We start from the raw sequence: 17,871 nt of genomic DNA, 5'->3' as shown, positions 1-17,871 counted from the left end.
TAATTAGAAAGCAAATAACCCAATGTCACTTTGGCTCAGATTCACTGAGAAAAATAAAGAGAGGAAACAATATCTTATGAACGGAAAAGAATAGGTAAAATGGAGGTCAAAATGTTACTTTTTACAAGCTTAAAAACAAGTCATATCAAATACTTTTCTGTAGATGTTAGTTGGGTGCAAAAGAAGAAAAAGTGGGAGAAGGAAAATGACACACCTCAAATGGATCAGCACAAGGAACTGCTTTTTTCTTGTAGTACATAGAGTGCAAGGACAGGGTTTCCTTGGGGTTTTTTCAAGGCATTTAAATTTCCAGCATGACCACACATTTCTTGAGTACCATTAAACTCCTAGAAAACTTGAGGCTACTGATATATCTTGCCCATTTGATACCCCAGAGGCAGATCACGTCAATATGCTTTTGTCATCCTGGAAGGGTCAACACATAAACATGTCCCAGAGAAGGCATCAGGGATGGCTGGAAGGAAAATAGCCACCTTTTATATGAATTCTTGTTAGAAACTTTCACTATCATGCTTTCACAGTCACAGCAAAGAAAATGACAAATACGAGCCAAAGATGTAATATTTCAGTAATATTTCATTATGCCATGAAATATAACTGAAACAAACCTCCCACAGCCACACCACCAGAAAAACTATGTGCCCAATCTATTCTTCTCTACAGTACCAGCTCAGCAAATGCACCTGGGAAGATCAGTGGCAACAAAACATCAATTTTGTTCTATTTTCTTCTTCTATGGTTCTTCTGTATTACAGTCCTCATGTAGCAGGGGAAATTTCATGTAGACTGAATCCAGGCTACAGCACCGTGAGTTGAGACTGAGCAATTCTACTGCTGCTGGGGAGAAGCAAGAGTGACAGATCTCAGTAAAAACACCTACGGACATCCCAAAGTGCTAAAACACAGATAAGCAAGCCACCACGTGAAATGGCAAAAGAGCCACTTGAGTCTGACATCTGTTTTGTAACAGGCAAAATTTGCCTTGAATCCCTATTTTACATAAGAAAAAACTCAGCATCACATCTCACAGTATTGAAGGATGCTCAGAGAAGTTGTGGATGACCCATCCCTGGAAGTGTTCAAAGTCAGCTTAGATGGAGCTCTGAGCAACCTGGTCTAGTGCAAAGTGTCCCTTCTATTGTCGTTCTATGCTATAATAAATGAAAAATGTATGATATCATCATGCCTTGAATAACACATAAAAGATACCTCTAGCATTGAAACATGAAATAGTAAGAGTAACTGATGCTATGAGATGACAAAATTAAGTTTATTTTACCAACATTATAAATACTTTCTTTCCCCCCATTTAACTGCAAAATGAGATATTAAAACCAGTACAATGGAACAATTCAGAAGCTCCTCAGTTCTACTGAATAATGTTCCCTTTGATAACAAATCAAAATGTAAAATGACATTTTGTCAGTCCAGCAATCTCAGTAGCTGAGCATCCCTAGGGACTTCATCATTCAAATGGCACAATTTCAAGTGTGTTCACATATGTATGTGTGCACCTATATACATGCTTATTGATATTTATAAATATACATATATATATAGTAATATACACACATCAAAAGACATAGCCACTGAACAGATGTTTTTAGTAAATCAAAATTACATGTAATTCAAGTGGATTCCCAGCTGCTCACTGGAATTTGGGCCCTGCCCAGTGCAGGCACAGTTGTACTGTACTAATCTAGATCCCAAGTGCTCCAGAGATTCAGTACATATGTGTCGCCTTTAACTGCTGCAGTCTGCCTGCTTCTGGTAATCCCATCACACTTGAAAAGGGCAAGGAATAGTCCTGGAGCATCCTGGTCCCAAACTGCCCTCAGTGAACCAACTTCTGATATTGCTTGCCACACATGAGCCATTGTAGAGAGCAATAGATGTGCTCTGTTACCTACAGATAACATCACCAGTATGTAGTGCATCGCATGTTCAGTGCTTTGGGACACCTTGAACACTAAAGGCACTGAATCCAGACAGTTCCTGTCCAACCTCTGGTGCTGGGGGCTATTTTTATCATATAAAAATATATGAGCACACAGCACGGACAGCTTTCCAGAGACACAGTAGGCTCATGCTGATCATATACCATACTCCAGCTTTTGGTGAAAAATCCAAGCCACACTCTCTTGTGTGCTCTGAGTTCATCTGAGCAGTCTAAATGGCATAAAATTGCTCAGGAAATCTGCCCATCCTGACAAGCTGTTCCAGAGCCAGCCACAGCTGCAGGCACCTCCTGGGTACAAGGGAAGAGCTGACAAGGGAAAGGCAACTGGGCACAGAGGGACCAGAAGCAGTTCCCTTATCATAATCCACATCTGGCCTCTGGAGGCTACCTGTGATTAAAGCAAGCCTTTACTGCTCCACCTGCTTCATGGGATTAAAGGATCAGGGAGCTGTCACAGGCTCAGTGACCATACTCAGCTTGGCCTCAGCACAGGACAGAGCCAAGCTCCTGTGCTATTGAAACTTTCTCCATTTCTCAGATCAGTAAAGCAAATTAAAAGATTAATGTGATGGTAACATAATTCTTATTTTTATCAAATGTATAGAAATATTACAGTAATGTCTTTTCTGGGAAATGATACAAGGCCTACCATGAAACTACAGTGTGAGGATCTTTCCTTGTGGAAATATCACATACACCAAAACTATATTCTGATTTTTTTTTATTTTAACAGTTGCCAAATTATTTTCTAATATATACACATACTTATTTTCTCCACAAGCTTCTGGATAATTATCAATGGAAGCAATTTGGCTTTTATATTTTATTTTTTAAATGAGAGAGGTAAAGACAGAAAATAAGACAAAATACATTTCATGTTGCCATTGATCTATAGATTATAAATATATATATAATTTCCTTCCAGAGGAAGATACTAAGGAAATATTTTACCCATATTAAATTAATTTTTGAAAAGAGGAAATAATTTTAAATATTTTTTTCACTTCCCCTCTCCTTACCACAATAACCATTCATGGTTTAAAAAAAAAAAAATTGCACTCATTTTATTTCCTCCACTTCTACCAAAGAAGAATAACTTATCTGGATAACGACCTGAGTTCCTGAGTTATTTTCATGGTTTCAAAGTGTATGTAACCTGGTGATCACCATCTATCAGAGAGTTACCCCTAGCAAGGCATGTGAAAACAAACACTGGTAGATCTTTCAAATCAAACAACAAAGCAAAATTAAAAAATGTATTGATTGCAAGAGTTATGCCGAAAGTCAGCTATGAGCACTGGTCTGACAAAGTAGAGGTGGAAGTTCTGCTATTTTGTCAGCTGAGATATCTATAGCAATTGGAAACCCAAAGGTGAAACATTTGTTTATGCCTGTGAATTTGTTTGCTTTCTCTTCTTTTATGGTTATAACACAGAGAACAGACTAGTACAGAAGACACAGCTAGCCTTGACAGCAGCTAAGCTTTACATTTCAAACCTATTGTGGGTTACAAGGCAAAGAGCTGCTACTTGTCCTTTTCAGGAACAGACTCCCCAAAACTTTGTTCCCTTGAAAAATCAGATTTACAGGTTCAGTCAAAGAAGATTTTCCCATTCCCAAAGCAACCAGGCTGGCTGCTGATGTTCCAGGTCTCGTTCCTCCCTCCGGCTGCAGTGCAAAGAAGACTAGGTCTGTCTGTCAATCCATCAGAATTCCCTCAGATTTGCACAAATCTCTCCTCAGTGCAAAACCCATCTTTTCAGAAGTAAAGAACAGCTATCAACTTCTAGGCAGGCCTGAAACCTGAGAAGAGCTGGGTCAGCCATTCCACATACAAAAGTGATATGAGAAACCTTCCTGGTGACTTTCTGCTCTGCCATTCAGCATGGTATATCCCATATAACTCCTTTCCATACAAATGCCTGTCTCACGAGGATACCGTAACTGTATGCCCAGGTTGATGAGGTTGGTTTTGTCACTGCTGTAAATCTAACTGTGCCCCACACCATGGGAAACAAAGCAATAAGCAGCATCCTCTCTGAAAGCAAGAAACCTCTATGGTGGCTGAGTACTGAGAACACAGCTTCCAAGAGGATGGCAAGGGAGAGGATGTAGCTGATAAAAACACTGGATATTTCTTAAGGGCATCCAGAGGTCCTCAAATATTTTGGTGCTTCCTGACCATTTGTGAAGACAACACAGCAGTAACAGGTAATATTTAACTGACGAGAAGTGAGGGGAACAGGAAAATAAAAGCAATGCAGGAAGCTGTAAGGAAGGAGAAGAGCCTGGTCAGGTGCTTAATGTACCAATAGGTTTGGATTTTGTTCCCCCACACCCTTTTTACTCTTTCCTTTTTTTTTTTTTTTTTTATTTTTAATAAATTGTACAGATGAACATGGGAGAAGTTCATGCTACTTGCTGTAAGCAGTAAAGGTAAGTTTTGTGGCCTATGGATTCCACAGACCTTGGAGTGTCCCACCTCATCCATTATGGGCTAACTTATGGAACATAACCGTTCCATGGCAAGGCTCGGTCCAGTGACATGTCCTCAGGTACTTTCCTCGAGAGTGAGAGACACGTGGATTCCATCAGTTTCTTCCTCACACGATGCCCGAATGCCTCAGATGCAGTCTCAAGATTTCCAGGGATCCTCTTGAACATTTTGAGACATCAGACTGCTGTCTCTAGATCCTCGTGGGAAACAATTTGATAGTTTTGTCGACTCTCCAGGTAGGAGGCCAGATCCAGATCACCAGCTTGCTGAGCCCTGTCACGAGGGGTCTTACCCTGCAATAAGAAACATGAAGAGAAGGTCTTGTGTTAACATATTTAGAACAACAGCTAATTTCTAGGCAGAAGATGATTAAGAAGTTAGAAGCCCCTTGTCTGGATTTCATCTGTTTCAGAAAGCTTCTTGCAAATTACAATTCTGTCATCTGATCAAGAGATCACATAATCATAGCTGATCTCTCTTCTCATTACAGGCTACATCATAGAGCCCAAGAAGGTAGGAATTGGTTTTCAATTGCTTCTGACTGTGGAGTCCAGAGAACCAACTCACTCTCAGCTGCTGACCACAGGGTGCATGTGCTCAGAAACTCCAGAGAGGCAGCTTCTGGACCATGTTCCTAAGCAATCAGATTGTTGCAACGAGAGAATATTCCTTGGATTTAATTTTTCCCAGATTTCTTTCTCAGTCAAGTTTACACCAAGAGAGTGCTGTGGTTAGTGTCACATTAGTGAGCATAGGGGCAAGGCAGGGCAAAAGAAAATAGTTAGCCATCCTCACAAAGCAAGCCAGCCACAATAACCATGCCTCACAGATGCTGTGTGATCAGAAACCAAGGCTCCTGCAGGTAGTCCTTGCACACAGGCCTCTCTTTTGACCACACATGAGGAGGATACTGCTCATTTGCACCCCATGCACTGAATAGTTTGACTCCGGGCTCTTGATATGGTGACAACGACCCATGCTGGGGACAGAACTGAAGTCTCTTGTACTTGTTTAAATCAATACAATATTCTCTATAAAAATAGATGCCTTAAAAGGAGCTGTCCTCTGCACACACAAAGAAGCCTCAGTCATGCAAATAGCGGGGATGGACGTTGGTTTTGTTTGTTTGTAAGTGTTTGATGGAGCTGCATTACCTTGGAGTCTGTCTTTCTCAGAGAGGCTCCCGCATCCACCAGGAGCTGGCAAACGGCGCGGTGGCGCTGGCAGGCTGCCTTATGTAATGCTGTCTCACCCCTAGACCAAAGTACAGAAACCAGCAGTGAGACACATCACACCAATGTACATTTACGAAGCATGACGTGCAGAGGATAGACACAGAAGGATGCTGCATTTCTGTGAGGTTCGCTCTTGCTGGCAGAGGTAGACTTGTGCACTCTCTCTCCCTTAGCATCTACATACTTTGACGCAGTAGGAAAGCCTGCAATGCACAAATAGCAGATGAAGAACTTCTGAGGGATGAACAAGAAACATGCACAGATTTTACTTACTCAGAGGACTGAATGTCACATTCTCATCCAACCACCAGCACTGTTAGCTGCTGCAAAGGCAAGCTAGCGACCTTCTTATTTCACACCAGGCAAAACAGCAACAGGGTTTGTTTCTTCCTGCAATTTCTTTCCTTAACCTCATTCTTGGAGTCATCCTAGAAAAATCCTACCCATCAAAGCTATGACTAGTGCACTTGCTGCCCCAGTTCTGACACTGTGCTCTCTTGGACATACGAGAGCAAGAACTCTCATCTGTTTTCCACCACTGGACTGCTAAGCTACTGAGGAAGATTAAACACATGCTTTTCAGAAGAGAAGAACACGTTTGTTGCAAATTTTCTCTCTGACTGAAGTTAAGTCTGACAGGATTCTGAAAGTGACTCATTCTTTAATGAGAGCAGAGAAATCTATCTAGATTTGCCTAGGAAGAAGAGGAAAGTATGCTTTGAGTGGGTTGAAAAGGAGTCCTTAATATCAGTACCCAACAAGCAGGGACATTACATAACCTATGAAATAACAAATGACAAGAAATACATGCAGCAGGACAAATCTTGCACCTACCTACACAGAGTGCATAGAAGAACCTCAGCCCCCATCCATGACAGGGAAAGTTGAAATATTATGAGGCAACCTTGCAATAAATTGCTGCATGAGAACTAGTATCAGAATTGGATAGAATCAGAATTAGATACTATCTTATCTCCCCCTAAGGACAAAAAGACAAATTTATACTGCCAGTTACAGCTTGAACCTTTCCAAGAGGTTCCTCTATAAATGGAACCTTTATAAAGGGAAGCCCTCGTAGCTATGCTCACGGACACTATACTATTGGATGAAAAGAACCTGCGGACTTCACTGATGAACCTTGTGCAAAAGGTGTTCTCTGTTAGCAGAGGAGGGCACTGTGGGATGAGAAATGGTAGGCTTGATCCCTATGAGAAAGACTGCTTTTGTTTCACCTGTATTACGCATATTTTCCAGGACTATTCATGCTTTCCTTACATACTTTTGTGAAACTTTGGTTATACAAGGTGTAAAAAAATTGAGAATTGGAAAGTAAAGTAATTTTCTTGGGTAGGGTTGTGTGTTTTTTTATATAAGAACAAAGGCAATTGATGTTTTAACTACTTGATGGAAACCTTCAACTGCACAAGTCCTGGCCACTTGGGAGAGCTAAGGCAGAGCACTCTGGATGAATCAAGAAGGGACTGAAAAAAAAAGGTGTAGAGCAAGAAAAGTAATTTCCTGACTTTTGGAATTTACTCTTCAGGTTGGTCTCTTAGTAGCTGGAGGCCAGAAACATTAAAATACAAGCAGGGCTTCTATTCCTCTAGAAAGATTAAGGAAGCATGGGAAGCAATAGAGAGAAAGTCCTCTGCAAATCAAATAAATATTTTTTGAGGCAAGAAAGCCAGCTATGAGGTGGTTGATGTGTGGTTTTTAGGGGACCTTCTGTTTGTTTTTGAAGAGGTATGCTACTTTACAAGCTTTTTCCTATTTAACAGTTTGCACTTGGAAACCAAGAGGAGTCTGCTAGTTTAACACACATAACATGAAGGACAGAGTAGCTTTAACTTACGTTTCACTGTCTGTCATGTCCAGTAATTCAGATGGACCTGCAAAAGATAGTCAGGTATGTCATATTGCATTTGCCTGCAAGACTAAAAAATATATCTATCAGGAGAGGATTCCCAGTAAAAAATATATAAAAGAAGACAAGTGAAAGCTTAACCTCCACAAATATAGAAAACTTCAATATAATATTTGCTTGTATGAGCCCTTGCACTAATAAAATTCTGAATGCACAGTCACTGCTGGAGTATCAGCAACAGGGAGTAGCAGTCTCTAAATTACACTGGGAATGAATATTCATGGAGTTTATTTTCTCACTCTTCACCTTGCACAATTAAGTGGCTCACATAAGTACAGTACATTGAAAATGCTGATATGCTGGAAACCCTGATATATTGCAAGTTAACATCTATTGTTGGTACTAGAGGGAAAATGTCATTAGGAAGTTGAAATTAGCCAAATTCCATCCTGAATGACATCCCTGTGCTACTCCATTTAATAGTATTATACAAAATGTAGATCAGGTTGGAATATTTCCAGCAGTCTTTATATTGATATGCAAATCCTGTACTCTACTGGTTAGCTGTGATCAGGAAAGTAAGATTAAGAAAAACAGAAAAGATTTTTGCTAAGTGGGAAAAAAAATACATTTATTTTAATGTTCTTTTGCCCTTGATAATCACCACAGGCAGATATTTATAGCAGCAAATTCCATCACTGGAATTACAGTGAAACAGAAATTAGAGTGATATTAAAATGCTAGGATCTGGAAATCACTTGAAAAAAAAACAACTTTTCCTTTGCAGTCTGTCATATTACTCTTCTCTCCATTGCTCTGGAGTGCAGTGTTAGATGGTATAGGGCAGTTAGCAATGGGAACAGGGAAACTTTACAAGACTTTTCCTTCCTGTGCATGAATATTTCTCTCCAGCACACTGTGACTTTGAAATTCAAGAGTCCTCAAGAGCTTACTGCAAATCTCACCTGAAGCTGAGGAATTTCTCACTACTTTTTCACAAAGACCTACACACAACCTCTCTACACTCCTTTTATTCTGAGTGTGTGTCAAAATACATTAGAGCAGTCTGTCTTTACCTCACTGCTTTTACAATGTACACATGGAGTATCGCTGGGGGCTCCTGGAGCTGCAGGCAGCTCCTTCACTACATCTTTGGTCATCACGTGAAAGGATGGTGCTTAGTCCTCAGTACACAAGGCGTTACGTACCACTGCATACTTGTCATGACAGTTCTCCAAACTCAGTAGCCACTTTCAATTATTTAATGCACTGACTCTACTGCCACACATCCTCATCTCCACACTTGGCAGTTCTGTGTTCACTCCTGCCTATCAAAAAGAAGAATTAGTCACCACACCTGAGCTCCTATGATCATGAAGAAGGATAAAGGGGGATAAGCAGAGCCTCTTGTTGGGAAGAAAAAAAGATAATGCCTGAGAAACTAAAAAGACAATTAAAGAACAACATGTAGTAAGAAGAAAAGGAGTCCTTTACACTTCCTAGGAGAAAATCATGTTCTCTCAAAAATAAAGGTAATTCCCCATAGCTTCCTGCAATACTGCATCCCAGTGATAGCTAAGCAGGAATGGATTGCAGTGTGTTAGAGAAGACACTGCCACCTATTATTTCTGCTCATGGTTGGAGCAAGGAAGGTTGTATTGCCAAGGTGGAACAGGGCGACAGGTCTGACTTTACATAGAGGTACTTGCCCAGGTAAGTGGAAGAAGCTGTTAAAAGGTAAGTAAAGGTAGTAAAACTGAGATTAGTTAGAAGAACATGACCTGAGAGGGAGAAGAAAGCTGAGGAAGAGTGGGTCTAGAGAGAAGCCAAGGGTAAAGCAAAACTGGTGTGAAGCAGGAAGAAGTAGCAGGGCTAGGACAGAGAAGCTCAGTGCTTAGGACCATGAGGACAGTCTGTGAGTACACACCTGAGGAGATGACAGGTACACCCCACCCGAGTGCAAAGGGTGCTCTCCTGGACACTGTCCCAAATTAAGCATTTTGTGGGAGAGCCCTGGCTCCATCTGAGTCGCACATAGGGGCCAGATACTGGGGTTAATAATTAGCTGCATGTGGATGCTCGGGAAAATTCCATCATTAGGATTTTCCCAGGCTGAGAGCTTTCTCAGTCCCAGCATGGGTTTTTTCCTAGCCTTGAAGCTTTCTCAAAGGTAAACATAAGAAGAGAAAGAATTACAACAAGAGATAAACACCTGCTGGATGTGAGAGAGGTCACAAGGGGTGTTAACTTTCCTTGCACCAATGAAATCAAGTCTTTCCTCACTTGCACGATATAGAAAGTAAAAAGTGTGGTGATATCCTTAATAAAGGGCTTTTTGGTTTTTGCTTCTCTTCTGCATGAAGGAAGTCTGTGCTCTTTCACTGCTCCACAGCCCCATACAGCAACAGCTGCACAACGTGGTACCAGGATTCTTTAATTTCATTCTCTCTGGCCTATCTCTGAAGCTGGAATGTCGCAACTCACGGCCTGAGCAGTGCCCTTCTTTATTTTATTTTCACTTCTGCTTCTCTTATACCATCTCATGCCCTCCTCCTAATTCCCTTTCTCCTCTTTTTTGGACCTCATTTTTATATCAGTCTCCCTGGCGCTGCCAACCAACCATTCCAAATCCCTCTCTGCCCAGGGACAAAAGCTGCACAGATGTGGGAAGGGCTGGCACTGGGAAAGCTAATGGCACTGTCATCCTGACCCAGCAGGAAGGCGGCAGTTTCACTCTGGGACAAGAGGCAGAGAAAGAAAAGGGGACCTAGGCAGAGACAGAAAGAGGACAAAACAACCCAATAGAAATCCGGAAGGGAAATGCATGAGTGAGATTTCTATCAAGGAAAACAGCAGGGGGGAGGGGGGGAAAACAAAAGATAGAAATGTGTGGAGAGGTGGAGGAAGGAAAAAAAAAGAGAGAGAAAGGGAAAAAGAGACTGGGGGGTTGAAGAATGGCAGGATGGAGATGGGGGACAGGGTGGGGGGAGAAGTTCGCATGAAAAGAGCTGAAAAGCATGAAACACTGAGGGGAAGCCCAGCTGAGATCACTCTGTTTCCTCAGTATTGCCCATAGACTGTCTGTGTAGAATTATTAACTTTCTTCTTCTCTCCTTTTGCCCTCTTTTGCTCCACCAAAGCCCTTCTCCAGTTTCTCAGAAGGCAAAGCAGCCTGAGCTGGGTGTGGGAAGAGGGAAGGCAAGGAGATGCTCAAAAGCAACTGCTCCTTTGCTGAGCTCACTACAACAACAACAAAAAAAGATTTTAAGTTCCCGTATTTCAGAGGCATTTCCAAAATATACAGCACCACACATTCTTGAAAGGCCTCTGAGCCCACAGAATAGCCTTTCCTAATGGATGTGGTTACAGCTAACCACAGGAGACCCACAGATATTAACCCTGCCAGTCCCGTGTCCTATTAGTCGTTCATAAAACCGGGGAAGAAGGAAACTTACTCTAAGCAGTAATACCATTATCGACATTTCTGGATGTTTATCTGTAAAAACCCTCTTTGTTTAATAACCTGTTAGAGGTTATTATCTGGGGGACAAAACTGGTTGTGGATCCCTACCTTCAAAGTAGGAATATTTTTAAAATAAAAGTAAATTGGAAATTCAGAACTACTTCTAGCCTTTCCTCAACTCCACACTCTTCTTTTTTATCTGATGTGAAAATTAACTGTGGTTTTTTCAGCTAGCGTCTTTTAGCTCAGAATTTCCACTGCAATATAGAGACTAGTCAGGTTATGGGAGCATTCCTTCCTATGTGTCTGTCAGCAATGTTGCCCTAAAATCTGGTAAACTTGAAATTAAAATAAACTATGTTATACCTTGTGCCTTCTAGAAAAACTAAACTGTTTTCTGCTTAGGCCCCTCACAAATGACCACTACCCTGAAATATTCCACAAATCTAGACATGCAAACTCACTCTTACTCAGTGCTCTTGTCTGATGACTATTCAAACTTTGGCCCTGACAAACATCTCTATCACCACAAAATTTGTTTTCCCAAAGCCTTCTAAGGAATTTCTGAATCTGGTCAGGATGAAAATCCAGATTCACTGATCACTCTTAACTCTGGACTTTTCAGTGCTAAGATTAATGAAAGCATCATCTTTTCTTGTTATCAGGGAATGCTTTCTAGTGAAGCAAGGACATTGAGGATTGAGAACACAGAAATGTTTAGGATGGGATGCCCTACGTACTGTCTGTTGCACCAGAAGCTACCATCACAGACTCCTAAGGCAACTGTAAACATGTTCCCTCTCTTCTGTTTAAAATTAAAATACCCTAGATGAACTATAAAATTCTTGCTTGTTTTTTGAATGTCTAGAGAAGACAAGGACAAGTCAAATGGAATTATTTGTACAATGTTTATAAATGATACATTTTTCACAGTTGCCAGATAAATGCTCCAATCTAAGTTTGATATCAAATACAGGTGATTCAGGAAACCCTTTATCTAACAGAGGTTCTTAAGCTTTCCTTTGTTCTGCTTGTGTTAAGCAAGTATACAGTTATTCTTCTCTAATGTACATGCAACAGGATGTGATGCAATTGCTGCCTGCAGCATTAAAAGGTTGTGGTTCTCATACCTACTGAGTTTGGCCGTCAGTTTCTAGCTAAGCATTTCTTACTTCAGCTACAGACAAGTTTTTAAAACTGACCCTTCTACTAAAAGCAAAAGACTCCTGATTTAGGTGGGCAATCTTGAACAAGTTATAGTTCTGTGTATCTGCCTTTCCTGCACAGGGAATGGAGGCAAACTCTTTTATTGGAACAGCAGCCAGCACAACTTCTCCCACAGCAGCAGCAAGCAGCTGTTGTCCTGACACCTACTACATTTGTGCTTCAGCTGCTATTCCAGGCTTGTGCTGGGCTACTGCGAATTATCTGGCAGTACTGCACAGCAGTCCTCCTGCGTGACTCATCTCTCCTGTTTCTAGTTAGGATAGGTTATTTTCCTCCTCTTAACATCGGAAATCATTCTGATCATGACCACAGAATAACCTTTCATATAAATGTGCCCTGCATGTTTGCAGAAAGCCAACTCCACAAACGACAGCTTTAGCACCACTACACTGTTCTCTTTCCTTTGTAATTCCAGTTCTATGGGTGCCAGTCCTGTATTGTGTTGGATTCACCCCACTGTTTTTCATACTAGACAGTTAAAGTTCCTGCAGCAGTGGGTTTTTGTCTTCCTTTATTGTTGTTATATTCAGAAGATATTCAGAGGATTTTTCCCTGTGTGGTTAATAATACATTTCCTGTGCTATGTGCTTAAGGGCATTATATAGTGGTACTGCTGTTATCATTCACTATCCTCAGCCATGTATGGAAAACAGACAAATTTCAGAGGAAGCATGACTGGGCAGAGGTAATTGCAAGAACAGAAGTAAGACTAATATTTATGAAATTTTTATGGGTGGATATCAGAAACAAGAAGATCCACACAGGGAAACCTTAGATATTATTAGCATTGGATCAGGTCATATACAGTAATTATTGCTGAGAAGATGCCAAATGCCAGAGGATGCAAAAAAAAACAAGTACATGATAACATTTTTTGGCTGAGAAGTGCCCAGAGTAGAAATGAGTTTCATTAATTGCTTAGGGGGAGAGGAGAGGCAGCCTCTATTAGATCATGCATTGTCCCATGCACTCCATGATCCCCAGAGAATGTTAAACAACAGTGTATTTGGAGAAGCCCATAGGACATGTCTGGAAAGCTGCAAAAGCTTTCTGACATCCTTGGGGATAAAGAAGGGAGAGGGGAACTGAGCTGACATTTGCTCAACCCTCTGATTTGTATTTGTCTAACAGCCCTTAATCCCTCACACTTCTCTATTTACTTCAAAAATTCCCATGGATTCTCTGCTTACATTTTTATCAGTTTAAATTACCTCACTACCCCTTCACCAAAAGAACAGTATCTGGGTCAGACTGTGACTAAGTTAAAGTAGATATGTCTAATAAAAATCCTAGAGAAGCATCTATGACAGTGAATTGGCACAGGTCATGTGCAGTGTGAAAAGAGATCGGGGCAGTAAGAAAATAAAGCAAAATTATTCTTGTCTTCAGAATTCAGTGGCACATATGTGCACTGTGACTAATGAGATAATCCAGAGCATTTACATAGGAGGTACAGTTAGCGCTGGTAAGGCTTGCTAGAACTGGTGAGAAAACCAGCCATTATTTGGATTATAAGGCCAACTGCACTGACCTATCCATGTGTAGATATCTATATGTAAAGGAGTGAAAGAACAACTCAGCCCCTTTCAGTCAGATTTTTGGGGCACGGTTCAGTTGCCCACACACAGATATTTTGTGCCATTTGATATACCTAAGGGCAAGCCTTGGGATGCATTTGCAATGACAGAGATGCTTGCTTGGGCTTTGGCTGTCAGTGCAGGTCAGGCCTCCTCTCGGCCTTGTGCATTATCTTGTAGAACCAAGCAAACGTCCTGGATATCCAAGGGCAAATGACATTAGACATTTATGTTTATCTAAATTAACAAAGTACACAGGTAACTGTTGCCTGAATAACTTTCTGGGCTCCAGTGACTACCTTGTCTAAGATTTCCTTTGAGTTAGTCATGCTAAAAGTCTGCTGCTATTAAGGATGCCCTCCCCACTTCCATCTGCCACCAAAAGTGCTTCTGTCATACCAGGACAAATGAGCTCAGTCACAGACTGCTGCTGACAGTACAGAAACTTGGACCTATAGAATACCTGACATCTATGTGATAACACCTAGTTTAGGAGTCAAGCTTGAAGAGATGCATTGTTCCTTCTTCCTTTCTTAGGAGTTGTGCATTTTTCTTCTCTCTCTGTACAATTTGTGCAATATCTTGGAGCATTATTCTAATTGCCAGGGACAGTCTCTATGTTCACACTAACATTACTGCTGAAATAATGCAGCTGATTTTGACATTCAGAAGCCAAAATAACCATTAATATTTTGAAACGTGGTCAGAGAAGAGTTACCACTAAAAAAGTTTTCCTACAGTGAAGGAGGCTGATAACTGTGACTTCAGCTCTATGTCCAGAGCAGTGACTATATTACTGTGCCACTCTCCAGCAGTAAAGGAACAAGGTTAGAGTGGTTCAACTGGCAGAAGCTCCTAAATGTGACTACCTTAGACGAAAAAATTGCTGGATAGCCCACTGTCTCTGCTACTGACAAAAATAAGAAGAGTGAAAAGGAAAATAAGGCAATGGCATGATCACAGTCTATGAATACAAAATAGAGATCGTAAGTTTTTGCTATTGGGTGTCTTGAATCTAACAGACAATCTACAAAGGTTGGAATGGATGCTAGGTGAATTCATCTAGAAAAAAGTAAGCAGATTCTTGACCAGTGTGTTACTAAATGCTGAAATAATAGCAGTGGTTGTATTGGCTCTTTGTTACTGTAAATGTTTGAATGGAGATTAGATGTTTTCTGTAACATATACTCTAATCAAAAAACAGTTCAGAGGATTCCTGTGGCAGAGGTTTTAACTAGAGCTTCATATTGCTTCTTCACAGCACCCCCAGCTGATGCAAATGTGAAAACACCATCCTCCTCAAAAGCCATTCTAATTCTTTTCACACTTTATCTGGTGCCATCACTCTCATTGCTACCCCATTCCCAGCCTCCTGCTCACACATGCTGCAGGTGGACATTTCACTGAGGGGCACCACAGATGAGTGAGGCCACTTCCAGCAGCCCAGTGTGGTTTTGCCTGACTGACACTTGGCTGAAGTATAGCTCTCTGTGCATTTGTCCACTGGGACTCACCATGCTCCAGGATGTATTTCACAATCTCGCTGTTCCCAGTCTTAGCAGCATGGTGCAATAAGGAGCAGTGATCCGGTCCTTGGATTAACAAATTGGCTCCTTTTTTACAACATTCTATGAACTGGAAGGAAAAAAAAAAGAAGAGAGAGAAAAATAAACATACGGAAGGATAATATGGGAGGAGCAGAAAAATATGTCAGTAAATTCTTTACTGGTTCTCATTGTAAGTCAGTACCAAAACACAATAGAATAAAATAAAACATTAATTTAAAGCCAGCTTTTAGGCCCTGATATAAAACATCTGAAACCAGAAGTATTGACAATTATATGGGTTAAGAAGAACAGTCTGCATTTCCTAAACAATGAGGCATTGCTACTCTACTGCTGATGATTTACTGCTTGCTAGGAATGCTTGCAAAGAACATCTGGCAACACTGCTGGGATATATAAAATACATGTATTTGACAGAAAATTCTGGCTTCTTTGCTGAAGACTCAAATTTTTCCTCAGCACAGGAGTCAAAGATTTTCTGACTAAATAAGAAAACTCCAACACAAAAGTCCACAAGGACGTAAGGTGACTGTCATGGACCTCCTTTCTCATTGTTCCTCCTTTTCAAGGCTGGCTGAGGAGGAAGCACATGCGGTAAGAATGAGAGAGGAGAAGCAACCAGGCAGGTCTCAGAAATGCTGCAAACTGGGGGAGAGGGGATGGGATTTGCAATGCAGATCACTGAAGAAAAAGGAGAGAATTCATTTATGATGCAGTACATCTGAAGAAATGCAGGAAGTTTCCCCATCAAAGCCAGCTCAGGCAAAAGGTTTTTGAGAAGTGTAAAGGAGACAATATTTTTATGACTGCTTTAAGGACTGCTCATTAGATGCTGCAGCCACAAGTGCTGAGGCAGTGGTATAGAAGGGATACCTGAAGGCAAAAAGTTGGTCTACAGCACTGCCATTTTTACAAATGGCTCTAAGCTTCCAAGCTTGCTTCTCATAGATAAAATTGCAATTATCCAACAGCTGTCATCCAAATTTGAGGGCATGTTTTCAGATCCTGACTTGGCTACTGAGACACGCAGCCTGCAAAGCTGTCTGACTGGCACAAAAAATTTTGCATGAGTAGTTTTGCCTCCCAGACTTACTATACCAAGGCACTACATGTTTTGAAACATCCATCAGGTGATAAAACAGCCAGCTGAGGTTTGTTCTACCTGGTCTGGTGATTGCCTACGTAGACTTTGAGTGAGCTAGCACTTGAGGGCTTGGCCACCAACCTCACTGGTGTAAAATATCCTTTCCTGTGTAAGGCTGTGTCAGAACTACCCTGCTGTTCAACACTGCCAATACAGCAATTTTCCTGTTAGTTACTGGCACATTGCTGCATGCAGTGGGCTCTGAAACCTGGGCAAAAAGGTGATGTCTAACACCAGATCCTATTCATTTCACACCTCACCTGAATAATGTGTTCCCCCAGTATTCAGGTTTTCCTGGAAAGGCTGTAAAATGGCACTTGCAAGCAGTCCCTACAGCAACCTATTTATGTTTTTGAGCAGAGATGTGATCAAATTTACAGTATATCTGACCAGCAAAAAACTGATGAATAAGTGGACTCAGTGCTCTGTACTTACCTTCAATAGATCACCAGATGTGACTGCCTGTAAAAGTGCTGCAAAAGACAAAAAGAAAACTGATGTCAGGCAGAAAGAATTATGCATACAGCTTCACAGCTGAGGACATAGCTCACAGCACATGCAAGTTAAGAGTGAAGACATCCCTCAGTCCACTTGCATCCTCATTATTACCAGAACCAGTGCAAACCCTGCACTGCCACATATCGGAAAGGCAGAAGACAATCCATGGTATTGAAAGCTCTATGGACATCTAAGGCATCATTTCCAATGCTGTTCTGGAATTGCAGGCTTCTTTCTGAATTTTTGACTTGAGACATTTCTGAGACCTTTTAACAGCGTCCACAAGGTCAAGTATCCAGCACCTGAATCATCTCTGAAGATATCAGTGTTATCTGCTCAGAGAACCTGAAACTAACTACAGACCTGTTGGAGTTTGTCATACTGATGGTGGAGTGGTCAGTCAGTCCCCAATACACTGAGAATCCCAAATTGTAGAAGATTAAGTGACAAGAGAGAAATTCCTTAAGAATTACTTTTATTACAAAAACATTTTGACATGCCAGAGGGGAGCAAGTCCCCAGGGTTTGGCAGGCAGGGTCAAAAACAGAGCAACAGACAGTCTTCATCTCATCAGCCTTTGTATTTTAAAAAGACATGGAAGGAAAAAGAGACAAAATGGACAAGGGCTCACTACAAGACAGGACAGAGCTGCAGAGAAGCTGTTACAAATCTATCACTATGTGGCTATCTCCTTCTTTTCTCCTCCTTTTCCTTATCATGATACATATTGTAAAAAACAATGATGACTAATCTTTCTGAGGAAGATACATGGTTCAATCTTAGAAAACACTAAACATCCGTCTTGCACTTTTTCAAGAAT

General features: G+C 41.1%; 1 protein-coding gene across 1 annotated transcript in view; it reads right to left on the bottom strand.

Moving 5' to 3' along the window:
• Positions 1 to 298: 298 nt before the first annotated feature.
• DGKI (diacylglycerol kinase iota) overlaps positions 299 to 17,871 on the bottom strand; it is a 216,248-nt gene continuing 198,675 nt past the window's right edge. Inside the window, exons 29-33 of the mRNA XM_056482414.1 lie at positions 16,989 to 17,026; positions 15,359 to 15,479; positions 7,566 to 7,602; positions 5,633 to 5,732; positions 299 to 4,771 (exon numbers count right to left, since the gene is read on the bottom strand). Of these exons, the coding sequence (XP_056338389.1) occupies positions 4,655 to 4,771; positions 5,633 to 5,732; positions 7,566 to 7,602; positions 15,359 to 15,479; positions 16,989 to 17,026 (413 nt within the window). The 3' untranslated portion in view covers positions 299 to 4,654. The remainder of the gene's footprint in view (positions 4,772 to 5,632; positions 5,733 to 7,565; positions 7,603 to 15,358; positions 15,480 to 16,988; positions 17,027 to 17,871) is intronic.

Source organism: Oenanthe melanoleuca, chromosome 1A (assembly GCF_029582105.1).
Source record: "Oenanthe melanoleuca isolate GR-GAL-2019-014 chromosome 1A, OMel1.0, whole genome shotgun sequence".
Lineage (NCBI taxonomy): Eukaryota > Metazoa > Chordata > Aves > Passeriformes > Muscicapidae > Oenanthe > Oenanthe melanoleuca.
This window is presented reverse-complemented; position numbering and strand designations above follow the sequence as displayed.